This window comes from Phalangium opilio, unplaced genomic scaffold (genome assembly GCF_054372755.1).
Source record: "Phalangium opilio isolate 3A_F unplaced genomic scaffold, DU_Popi_V2 ptg000025l_1, whole genome shotgun sequence".
NCBI lineage: Eukaryota > Metazoa > Arthropoda > Arachnida > Opiliones > Phalangiidae > Phalangium > Phalangium opilio.
The window spans coordinates 2490310-2503562 of record NW_028324156.1 but is presented as its reverse complement, the minus strand read 5'-3'; the positions used below and the strand labels follow the sequence as shown (position 1 = coordinate 2503562).

General features: G+C 37.8%; 2 protein-coding genes across 7 annotated transcripts in view; one reads left to right on the top strand and one right to left on the bottom strand.

Annotated features, from left to right (window-relative positions):
* LOC149691713 (agrin-like) overlaps positions 1-13253 on the top strand; it is a 390035-nt gene that overhangs the window by 193872 nt on the left and 182910 nt on the right. The gene's annotated exons all lie outside the window — the stretch shown is intronic.
* On the bottom strand, positions 4674-10734 carry LOC149691719 (uncharacterized). The gene is made up of 2 exons (XM_089869114.1): positions 6907-10734; positions 4674-6789 (listed from the first exon to the last, which is right to left on the bottom strand). The coding sequence occupies exons 1-2, from the start codon at positions 10518-10520 to the stop codon at positions 5010-5012; spliced, it is 5394 nt and encodes a 1797-aa protein (XP_089725240.1). The 5' UTR covers positions 10521-10734; the 3' UTR covers positions 4674-5009.

Genomic DNA, 13253 nt, shown 5'->3' with positions numbered 1-13253 from the left:
AATATACGAGTTAGAAGCTACAGTCATAAGGCAAATCCTTTAATTGTTCGGTGTACATTTAGTCGATATACTGTAGCAAAGCGACTCTTAATACTACCATAAGTTTATAAGATATGTTCCTACCATAAGTATGACACTACTTATACTTCGTAATGCTACTGAGAGACTTACAGCTCGAGCTAGTTCTAGCAGAACGACAAGCGAGAATTGAAGTCCTACACTCGGTGGTTAGTTTTGCAGAACTTCCATCTAGGTCCTATTTAGTCTACATTACTAAGCCTTTGACAGCGCCTCACCAGGCATGCGTCGCTTTACCTCGAATCTATGATTTACCCCCCTCACTTCATGACAAGCTACAGTTTGTAACTAGCGACAAACTTATGGAGGAACATATCTTATAAACTTATGACACTACTGACCATAATGTTTAGAAAACCAGCAGACAAGTTTAATTTGAAAATGTAATCCCCGCATCCTAACCTAACCCATTCCTAATATAGAGATTTGTATTCGATCCTCTGCTATTTTGCCATTCCGACAATTGGTCAAAACCACGTGGTTTCAGCCACCTATATTCGAGTTTAGTAAGTTAATAGAGTTATAGGCCAAAAAGTTCATACTTTTCTATACATATTTCTCTAATTTAGACGCGTAATTTCATTCACTTTAGTAACTCGTACAAAGTTTAGTGTATATAGACGCTAGCTGGCAATGAAAGCTTATTCCGCCCTAACTAATCTGATTAGCCGAACCGGGCGGGAACCTAAATAAATCTCGTTCATCAAGATTTTCGCGCCAAAACCTCTCCCACTCCCCTCCCCCTCTAATTCCCGCCATTCCCACGCATATAGTATACCTACTACCGTTACATAACACTATAAGCGTTCGCGCTGTGTGCTACATACTGCGGGGCCTTTCTCTATTGTTTATCTGATTTGGTTCTCTCTCTCTCTGTGTGTGTAACGAGAGAATCCATCACAGTTCTAGTTATGAAATCAGAAGTAAGTTAGTTCGAAGTAAAATTTTGTCATATTGTAATTGGGGATGCGCTAGACTTGTTGAACTAATTACATTTATCTTAAGGTCTTGTTGATCATTAATTAAGTACTTTGTTCCCAAACAACTATGGACTAAGATAGTGCGCAGACAAGTGTTGCCAGTTATTTGTGACTTGTGCAATTCAAAATGCTATCTGCAACGGACTGAATGGCTTGTAGAATTCAGTTCGATTCAGTAATTACCATTCATGAGCTGTTAAAGTTAACAAACGGATTAGGAGAGAAGTAGAAAGACTTAGGTCAAAGGTTGATTCTAGTCTTTTGTTTGCTACACTACTTAGGGAGATGGAGGAGGGGTGAAAGTGTCTACGTCACGCAGAGGGTTGGACCAAAAACAATTAATTATAATTATTTAATGAACATTTGTGAAAGCACATTTCAAGAATCTAGAGACTATACTCTTTTTTTTTATAATTCTCTCTGGATAGTCATAACATTGAATTTCTTAATATTAATATTAATATTAATATTAACAAATACATATATAATAGAATGATTGACACTTTTTACAATTACACCAAGAGTCGAGACTACTTGGTACGGCATGCACTTTGTCCGCCAAGTAGCCTTGTATCCTGGTGTAAATGGTTGGTATAAATTCTTCGACCTAGTCTATAAACTATATATTAGAAAGAGTTGTCGCATTCCTTGGTACGCCTTGAATCTTTACTTCAATTAATAGCCTTCCTCTGTAATATTTATAAAAGGAGCGTGTGGCTATGCACTTGGAAATAGGACATATATTCATGATTTCTCGTCCACGATTCCGGTTTTAGGAGGAACTGTCGTTAGGCCTATTCCGATTGCTTCTCTCGCTCTGACTACGGTTCGGCTTTCTATAGTCTTAACGTATATAAGGACAACGCCTTTCGACGGCAGACTATCCGTTTTCACGGACTACCTGAGCCCTGAAAAACGATACGTCTCCTGATAAATTTGCCTGGCCCCTCTCTCTCTCGATCTGCTACTGTTAGGACTAGGCAGATCTCCCAAAACTAGTTTTGTTTTTTTTTCCCAGGATAGAAATCCTTATTTACTACCTAGTAATATATATATATATATATATAAATACATTATATCGAACTAAAAGAAATACACAAAAAACAAAACGGAAATACTTTTCCTTATTTGAGAAAGAGGAGATGTACGAAATTGTTTACCTGTACCTTAGAGAGAGAGGGGGGGGGGGAAAGAAGATAAGTTGCCCTACATGTATATAAATCATTTTATTCTTTTTTATATTTATTTATTTATTTTTGAGGGACTTTAAAGAGATAATGAACCTGTATTATTTTTGCTTCAGTTTTGATCCTTGCCTTTAAGTTTTATTAAAAATTACAATAAAGAATTTACTGATTTTATAAATCAACGCCCAGACCAAACAACTTTAACTAGATGAGTGAAATTTTGAAGAGACGTTACTCTTAAGTAGTAGGCAAGTACCAAGAAATATTTTTCCAAATCCGCGGCCATCTTGAAATGTAGAAATAACTTTATTTTTGGAATAACATCTGTGAATTTCAACAGAATAATTTATCATTTAGTACATTGGTTCCCTGTACCCTATAAACGGGTCTTATGGTAAGCTTTTGGACTTCAATTTGCCGCCATCTTTAAAAATGGCAACCCAAAACCAAAAATAAACAATATCCCGACCGGCTCACTGAAGGACAACGTCTGGTGAATTTTTTACTAGTAGCCATTTATAAATGCTAAAATAGACCAGCTCTTGTAAAATGATATTTAACAAAAAAATATTAAGAATCTAAATGTCTTTGATATCCCCTTTATCAAATGCTTCCGAATTTATTTTTATCAAAATACATTAGACAAGCTACCGTCTTCCATAGCACGAGCACCGAATTCTTCCTCCTAAACGAGCCCATCTCAATATATATTAATTTCTTATCAAGTTTACATTAGAAGTAAATAATTTTTCTTTGCACATCGTTTTTTAAAACTGGCAGAGGCCCACCCTGAGTAGGAAAGAAATAAGAAATGAGAAAAAATTGAAAAATGAAATGGTCGCTTCGCTATCTTTTCAGGCCACGTTTTTCCGCCTTGGCTTCTGACATTTCTTGTCTATTTAATACACTCTCATTGCAATCTAGATGATCGCATAAATCCTCAAGTTGATGATATTTTAAAAATCCCTCAAAGAAAAAAGTTACAATTTTTCCATCTCTCTCTCACTCACTCAAATTTCTCTTTGTAAGTCGAGGGGCGTGATACTTGTAGCTTTAATGCTGCTTTCAAGGAATGGGTTAAACTATAATTGTTCTTTTTAATTAGGAGAATATTGGCACCATATATTCGGGCCTAATTTAATTAGTTATTATTGAAGTTAGATACATAATTTAAGGGCACTTTCAAATAAATAGAAAAACATTGTCCATTATTTCTCTCTACAAAATTCCCGTAGATAATTGATAAATTCATTAATTAAATGTAGTTTCAAGATCCTATTCCCGGAATTTGATTAAGCCAAAAGAACTAATAAATAAATAAATAGAAATAACCATAAGATATAAATAAATAGAAATAACAAGAATAAGTAAATAAATAAATAAATAAAAATAACAAATAAATAAATTAATAAATAAAAATAACAAAAATAAATAAATAAATAAAAAGAGCAAAAATAAATAAATAAATAAATAAAAATAGCAAAAATAAATAAATAAAATAAAAATAGCAAAAATAAATAAAACAAAAAAAAAATAAACAAAAATAAATTTTTAAAATAACATTAAAGTGGAGATTTTGATAAGTATCCAACTTTCTTCATCATAACGGACGGAAGCTAAATCATTTCGAAGATCTAATAATAAGAAGCGGAAAAGAGCTTAAGCGCTTCTCTCTCTCTCTCTGGTATTAGTTATACAATAACATTTTTTAGAAAGCTTTTAAAGCTTTAAGCTGCATTTCTTATCTCGCCGTGTATCCATCGCGGGGGATTTTTTACCCTCTTCTTCTTAAATCTCTGTAGTGGGTTCTCTAGATTTGATCCTTCCCGTTAAAGAACTTTTTTTTTCTTTCTAAGATGGCGTTAAATGGATTTCATTCCCCTAAATCTTCTATAACATCTCCAGTTTTTTTTCATTTTTTTATTAGGCTGTTTACTGTAATACCATGTTCCCTCGATACCGATATGTTTTAATCCTAAATCAAAAACGACACCCGGCAGTCACCCCTTCCCTTTATGGAATGCATACAGCTAATTGGAATCATTGTGCTACATCCATTTTCATTCAACGTAGGTAGGCGGATTTAGTGAGAAGTGTTTGTAGACTAATCATAATGTATGACGAATTACACCTAACGAATAATATATCCTGCACCTTGCTCCTGCGTCTAGGAACTTTCGTTGCTACCAACCAATGATTTTACAGACGCCATCAGAGTTATGGTGCGTGATGGATAGTGAGTTCTCAAGCCCGGTATACCTACAAAACCCGTGTTGTAACATTAGTTTCGAAATAATTACGAATACTCTTCTGTAGTTTTAAAAGTGAAAATTTTAATGTTTCGAGAGGAAGTACATCCTTCCACTCGCGCTCTTCTTTTACTTCTGCCTTTCTCTCTTAAAAAAAAACTAGCTTCAATAAAAAAAAAGGGGTATGGGGAGAGCGTGACTCAAAAACTTTCCATTTCATGTGAGAGAACGTTTTTCTCTCCCAAAACCCCGCGACCTCCGTGAAGTGGGGTTTTTGGTCCTTTAGACCACCCTACACGTTATTTAGGAGTCTTAAAAACCCTCTACACTATTATGGTTGCAACACTCTCCCCACCTATGAACGATTGTTCATACCTTAGTCCGTACAATTTATATTCTACATTTTTTTCTTATTCAAAATTTACGCTTCTGTTACATGAATTAAAGATACAAATACAACAAAAAAATTGAAAAACAATTACAAATCAAAATAAATTTCCAGCAATTCAGTTAAATCATTCAGTTTCAATTTCTAAAGGGCACAATAGATTTATGGGTCTTCTTAATGTTTTTCCGAACGGTAATTTAACTAAACATGATCTAACGCGACCATCGCGACCCTTGAAAACTTCTACTATACGGCATAATTGCCAAGTTTGGCGTGGTTGTTTATCTTCTACCAATAACACCATGCCTCCCATTTTAATCTGGCCGTCGCCTGGCTGCGACACCCTATGGGCTGACTTCAATTCTAGAATGTACTCGTAACGCCAACGAGACCAAAGTTTTTCCAATAAACTCTGGCGATACTTCCAACGTTTCGTCAATTCCACCTGTGTGGAATCCTTTGGTTGCGACTTCGACGCCCCTTTAGGGGGGAGTGATGTAGCTCTTTTACCCAATAGGAAATGGCTCGGGGTCAGAGGTGACGGTTCGTGGGGAGCGTTGTTTACGTACGTAATTGGCCTTGAATTAATTGTTGCTTCTGTTTCAGCCAAAAACGTTGTCATTTCTTCAAAGGACAAAAACGCTCGCCCCAGGATTCTCTTCATTACTTTTTTGGTCATTTGCACCACTCTCTCGTAGAATCCTCCCCACCACGCCGCGCGCTCAACAATGTATTTCCAAGTTATCCCGTTCTTTCCGAAGTAATTCTGTACTCTCGAATCTTCTATTGTGTCAAAAAGCGCTTTTAATTCCTTGTCAGCCCTCTTAAATGTCTGGGCATTGTCCGAATATACTACGCGAGGAACGCCTTTTCTAGCGACGAATCTTCTAAAGGACAACATGAAATTTTCAGTTGTCAAGTCTGACGTAAGTTCAAGGTGAACGGCTCTTGTGACCCCGCAGGTGAAAAGAGCGATATAAGCCTTCGTAGTTTGTCCCGCGTTCTTAACGTACACGGGTCCAGCGAAGTCCATCCCGGTAATTTCAAAGGAAGGAGCTTCGGTGACTCTGTCTCTTGGCAGGGGGGCAGTAAGTTCGCTGGCCGGCTGTGCCTTCCATTTCTTACATACAATGCATCGATTTAAAACTTTCTTGGCAAGTTGCCTTCCCCTCACTATCCAAAATTCTTCTCTCGATTGAGCAAGGGTATCCGAAAGCCCTGAATGCAAGACTCTTTGATGGGCGGAGTTTAATTGTAGCTCTGAGAAACGGTGTTGGTACGGAAGAAGAATCGGGTGTTTTTCGCTATAACTGAAGTCTGAAGCCTGCAACCGTCCCCCTACTCTTATTATTTCGTTTTCGTCCAAAAACGGGTTAAATTCTTTAATTTTCGAGGGGTTGGTTACTTTCTTCTTTGTCTTCAGCGACTTCAATTCTTCGGTGAAGGCTTCAGCTTGAGTGCGTTTCACCCAATGTTGTTCAGCGCTCATTAATTCTTCTGCGCTTAGTTCTCCCGACTTCTTCTTTCCAGAATTTCGAGTGTTATGTCCGAATCTCATGACCCAAGCTATAATTCTGACGGGACGTGATAATGTACTATATTTATTTAGGTCCAAAATTTCGACCTTGTCTTCTACAGCGCAACTGTTCTGCGCGACTTCTTCGTAACATTTTCGCTTCTCGCTCTCGATTATCTGCTTAATGGCTGTATCAGATTCTTTAAATTTATGGTTCGACACGGGCCATTGTTCTTCTGGCAGTTCTAGCCAATTTGGACCGTTCCACCAGACTTCGTTTGAAATGAGTTCTCTGACGCCTTGTCCTCGACTTAAAAAATCCGCTGGATTTTCCTTTCCTTTGCAAAACTTCCATGTTTTGGGATCTGCTAATTGCTGTATCTCGGACACTCTGTTCGAGACAAACGGTTGCCATTTCTTAGCGGTTCCCTTTATCCAATGCAGCGTCACCAGGGAATCGCTCCAGAAGGTTATCCTCTCTTCCTGAATTTCTAGTATGGTTTGTAACCTTTTAGTTAGCCGTGCCCCAATTAGTGCGCCCATTAGTTCCAATCTGGGGAGCGTTATCTTTTTGATCGGACATACTCTTGTCTTCGACGCCACCATGCTTACACCGAATCTTCCAGATGTTGTCTCGTAGCGTATATAAACAACGGCGCCATATGCCCGCTCGCTTGCGTCGGTGAAACAATGCAATTGCTTTGATAAAATATCTTCTTCTAGGTGAGCTGATTGATAATATCGAGGTATGGTGACCTCACTCAAAAAGGGGAGATCATGTCTCCAGTCTTCAAACTTCTTTAGAAGATCCAAGGGGAGGGGATCATCCCAATCAACCCCTTTTTCCCAAATTTCTTGAAAGAGAATTTTGCTTTTGATTGTAAAGGGTGATATGTATCCGGCTGGATCAAATACTCTGGCTGACGTTTGCAGCACGCTGCGTTTTGTATTTTTGAATTCTTCTAAATATTCCAGTATCCGGTCAACTTGAAATCTGAACTCGTCTTCATTGGGATGCCATGAAATACCCAGAACCTTTAACATCTGCGTTGAAGCGGTTAAATCGACTTCTAGTTCTGAAGGGTGTTTATCTACCATTCCCTCATCTTGCCACTTTTTGCGTAATGCCAAAGAGTTGGTCTGCCACTTGCGGAGGTTCATTGCTCCCTCTTCCATTATTTTACAGGACTCCTTTGACCTCTTAAAAGCTGATTCGTCGTTCTTGTCTCCGGACACTAAATCGTCGATGTACAGATCGTTGTTCAGAATCTTGTACGTTTCGGGATACTGCTCTTTGTACTTCTGTAAATGATGCTTGATAGTGGCAGTCAGGAGGAACGGGCTTGAAGTGAGACCAAACAGGACTCTTCTCATTCGATAGATAATTACTTCAGGATCTTCTTTTTGGGCCATCTGGCTTGGATCATCTTTAAACCATAGGAATCTGACAGCGTCACGATCCTTTTCTGATAGGGAAATTTGCAAGAAAGCCTTCTCCACGTCAGAAACAATGGCGATCTTGTGTGACCGGAACTTGATAATTATATCGAGCAAATCGGGATTTAAATTTGGTCCCGGAATCAAACGGTCATTAATCGAGGGTTGGTTGTAATCATGAGATGATCCGTCAAAAACGACTCTTGTTTTGGTCGTCTCTCTGTCTTTCCTGATGACGGGTTGGTGAGGCAAGTAATTCTCCTTCAGTGGCCTGGCTTCTCTGTCATCATGAACTTCTTCAATAATTCCGGTTTTCAAATAGTCGTCGAATACTTCTTGATATGCTTGATAAAGCTCGGGATCTCGTTTAAATCTTCGTATTAAACTAAACAATCTCTTCATGGCCACGTTCAGATTGTTCGACGCTTCTCCATTGTCTTCTTTCCACGGTAAGCCTACCTCGTAACGTCCATTCGTAAAAGTAATGGACTCTTCTAATTTTTTCATAGCTTCTTCGTCTAAGGATGAGCTTTGGGAGGTCTTTTCAATAATACCCAGAGATTCAATCTCCCAAAATTGTTTTAGCACGGTTGCTACTGTATTTTCGTCTTCTACAGGTTGGGCTTGCGTTATAATAGTTGAAACGCTAATTTCACCTGTCGTTGTAGCTTGTCCAGCTGGACCTTGCAAAATCCAGCCAAAAATACTTTGCATGGCTACCATAGAGTCGTCTAATCTTCTACAGTTAGTCGTCATGGCCTTCCAATAATAATCTGATCCAATTAAGATGGAGATTCCGTCCGAAATTCCATTCTTATAAAATTCTTCTTCGGCCATTACGAGTCCTTCTCTTTCTAACTTCTTCCTTAGCTCTCTATCCGGTACCCGCAGAGTGGCGGAAGTAACTTCTGGGGACTCCAACGCCTCGATTTCCAGGGAGTTCCCGTTTTTAGAACTTCTTAAAGTAAGTTTTACTCTTCTACATACGGCTAAAATCGGTGTTTTCTTTTTAAAGGGATAGATGACCAATTCTTCCACTCCAATAACTGGGAGATTCAGCTGTTTCGAAACGTTTTCTCGAATAAAAGTTCTTTGGCTCCCCCCGTCAAATAACACGCGTAGCTCCATACTATTGTCGATGCCATATACGATAACGAGAGCTGTTTGTAATAATACTGTAGAGGCTTCCCCGTTGATCGCGCTTATCTCTGACATCGCGGTTTGATTGACAATCTCCGCCTTCGCCTCCGTGTTTTCGCAAACGGCAGCGTGATGGCGCTTCTTACAGTAGTAACAGGTTAATTTGGTATTGCAAAACCTCGCCAAATGTTGCCCGTATACGCAGTTATAGCAGCGCGCTTTTTTCTTCAAAATCTCCTTCCTTTCTTCTATTGTATACTTCTTACACTCTTCAGCCTTGTGGCTCTTGGCACAGAAAATGCAGGTGTTTTCGGCGTTAGCGGCCAGCGCTACGGTGGAAAATCTTTCTCCTTTTTGAGCCGTAGGCTTGTACCCGTTATTTTGGGGTTTAGCATTTCCTATTACTCTCGGTGCACGAGGTTCGCGGGAGGTGGCATTATTGGTATCAGAAGTAGGGGTTTGCTTAAATGAAAAGGCTCGCTCCCTACTCTGTACTTCGTCTCTTAAAAATATTAACAATTCTTCGATTCTAATTTTTTGCCCTATCCCGTCATTTTGTCTTAATCTACTAAAATCTAAACCGATATCATTTGGAAGTTTACTCATGACTATCGGGCCCAATAATTGGCTATCTGCTGCATTAATGCCTAATGCTTGTAAGCTCTTAACTTCTACCTCACAAATATCAACAAACTTTCGTAATTCTACGATATCGTTAGACCTTTCTACTGCAGGAAGATGGGTCAACTTATTGATATGCGCTATAACTAAAACATCTTGACGTCCAAATCTATTTTTCAATAGATCAATCGCGATCTTATAATTTTCCGACGTAACGGATAGACCAGTGATTCTCGTGGCCGCAGCTCCTTCTAAATATGACTTTAAATAAGTAAATTTAGTAGTATCATGCCAATTACGTAAATGAACTGCGGCTTCAAATTGAGACCAAAAACTGGTCCATTCGTATACGTCCCCGTCATATTTAGCTATTTCTAATTTTGGTAACACCAATTGTGATTGATCATGCGCTAAATGTTCGTAAGGAATTGGGACCTGTACTTGCGTAGCTGATGAACTTTCTTCCGCTTCCGGTGGCCGCTCCTGACTGTTGTTAGCTGGAGCTGATGGAATGTTAGTGTTTCTTGGAACAAACACACTGGTTTCCGCTGATAAACTTGTAGACCCTGACGCGGACCGCACCGACTCTTCTTTATTGCAGTTCGTTATCGCGAAGCTCAATTTAGTCTTATAAAAAGTTAGTCTGTCCGCAATATCAGCACTCGTATCCGCCTCCGCCGTAACTTCTTCTTCTGTCGATAAGTCGCTTGACGCGATCTCATCCAAAATGAATGCGTCCATTCGTTCCAACGTCGTCTTCTTCTGAGTTAAAACAGTGAGCATTGATTCCAAATTAATGATATTAGTTGGATCATTGGCTAGCTCATCGTCGATCTTCTTTAGTAACCTGGTTACTTGGGCACGCACTGGTGCTCGCTTCTTCCTAGCGGCTACGACCTCGGCCGAGTCCTCGTAGTTCGCCATTTTCTTCTTCTTCTAATTCGCGATTATTCCGATATTAAAATCTTCTAAGTTCTAATTGACCCGTTCTTCGATATTAATTAGCTAAGGGTCCCGGGTTTCGGCACCATTTAATGTTGTAACATTAGTTTCGAAATAATTACGAATACTCTTCTGTAGTTTTAAAAGTGAAAATTTTAATGTTTCGAGAGGAAGTACATCCTTCCACTCGCGCTCTTCTTTTACTTCTGCCTTTCTCTCTTAAAAAAAAACTAGCTTCAATAAAAAAAAAGGGGTATGGGGAGAGCGTGACTCAAAAACTTTCCATTTCATGTGAGAGAACGTTTTTCTCTCCCAAAACCCCGCGACCTCCGTGAAGTGGGGTTTTTGGTCCTTTAGACCACCCTACACGTTATTTAGGAGTCTTAAAAACCCTCTACACTATTATGGTTGCAACAACCCGCGTTGAAATTAATTAACATGGGTTATATATATATATATATATATATGGGGCACAATTATTCCAATTAGCGGTATGCATTCCTGGTATAGTTAGGAATTAGGAAAGGAAACTGCCACTTTTATCAGGTTTTAAGAAAGTTTTTTTCTTGTTGTTTCAGTGATTTTTAGAGATCAAAAGAATTTCTTTATAGCAGGGTGGTCGATTAGCCTTTTTCATGAATAGGCTGACGTTGTTCTCTTAGAAAAGCTAGCCCCCCAAAAAACCTCAAATATTGGCTGATGAATTATTTTTAGGTTTACTTCATAAATAACATGTAGTGTTCATAAGTATGCAGCTTCGTATTATTATTAGTTTTCGTGGCGACATGTTCAAAGATGTCGAAAAATTTTCACGAGTTGGTCAAGTTCATTTTCTCTCTCTCTCTCTCTCTCTCTGGCATACTTATAGAGACTTTATGTTACTTATAAGATGATATTGATTTTAAAAGCCTACTTTAAATCTAATATTAGTTTTTGAAAGTTTTATGGCCTATTTTGAGCGTTAAGTCTTATCGGTTTGGTTAGAGTTAATGGGAAAGTGATTGATGCATTAGAAGATGTATTAGAATAGACCTTTAAAGTCAACATTATTTATTGGCTGCGTAGTGATGGGAAACCGGACATTTTTCGCTTTTGAATTTAACTTTGCATTAAAGTAGTGATAGATATATATAGGAGAAATGTTATCCATGTATTAACGCAGTCTCGTTTTGAAGTTATTGGAAGTAAAATTACTTGCCTTCTATACTGCACTCTCGAGTTCACTCTATTCGGCAGTATTTTTGAAAGACACCAGATCTGGTTGTAATAGTTCATATTTCTTTCGCAGTTTTAAAACAAGCCAATCTAATCACGATTTCGTGTTGGGGAGGGCGTGTTCACGAGTTTGAATCTAGTTATGAATTTTTTATCAACCAATTTCTGTCCACATTAGTTTTTCGTGTAACTGGGGTCCACTAACTAACTAACAAACACACTAACAAAACAGCATCGCATTAGCTAAGTGTGTTACATAACCACACCTAGCAACGATAGTGTCTTCTATTTGAACCCAGGCGATGATCTAATCTGTATTAGATCCTATGTTCACCGCGTAATCGTTTTAGTGCATGTACAGCGTGTTCACCGATTAAACATAGTGACTGTCCCCTCGATATTGTACTGTACCTTCGCGATTTACCTTTGGGAAACCCACGGGGTAAACGCCAAATGATTGATTGATTAAGTTATCACTAAATATATTGTTTTAACCGTAATATAAATCATTTTTATGAATTTTTAATCGCGCTATTCTTTTAATTTGACATTTGATGTCTGTCTAAATAATCCCCCCGAGCTGGTTTCCATCTTAAGTTAAAGGGTTATATATTGTTCTTAACTAAGTGAGAGCATTAAGTAAACAAACCACGTGCTGCTCAGAGGTATAAGATGTCAATATTCATCCTTTTAATATATTTTTAGAAAGTTTATTACTTGGATTTTAAAATACCGTTTAGAGGAAGTTGGTAATCAATAAAGTAGACCTTTATGAAGAATAATAATGCAATTAAGGTTACGTAATTTTAGATAACGAAATTAAATAAGTTATTAGTATTAAAATAAAAAGAAAATAATTCGAAATGAAATACGTCATAAGTAAAAAATTAAAAAATAAATAAATAAATAAACCGAAATGAAAAATATTAAAAAGTTATGAGACGAAAGAAAAATTATTAAATAGGGACCGAATGCCAAAGAAATATCGTGTTTATCTTTTTTCTCTTTTTCATTTTACTATGTTAACTCCCGGGCCTTTCATGAATATGTTACAGTAATAGCATCTTCTTGCCTTTTTTATGTTGTATTAGAGTCTATGGAGATTCAAGATAAGATGATGCAATCGGGTTTTATATAAGATGGAAAATTGCGAAAAATAATAAGCTTATTTCGCGCTTCATTTCAGTTTAAGAGAACTGTATCTTCAATGTTACAATAGGCCTACGACAACCGCATTGCAATGCTCTAAATGAATCTTAAAATGCATGGAATTCTTCAGGTGGTATAAGATATAGTTGATTTCAGATTGATTCAGCAACAGCGTATAATATTACCCCCAAATTACACACACACGTATTTCAAACGGAATATTCAATATTGTAATAGATAAACGCTCCAGTTTTACAGGGATGTATACCGGTATTAGTGCTGAAGTCATAGGGTGAAACGAACTTAATTTATATATATATATTCCCCCAAAACTGTACAGAATATAGTCCC

Coding starts and splice junctions, on each gene's coding strand:
- LOC149691719 (XM_089869114.1), bottom strand. CDS start 10,520: ATGGCGAACTACGAGGACTCGGCCGAGGTCGTAGCCGCTAGGAAGAAG. Junction 6,790..6,906: donor GGGGCACGGCTAACTAAAAG/GTTACAAACCAT, acceptor TGTCTCGAACAG/AGTGTCCGAGATACAGCAAT.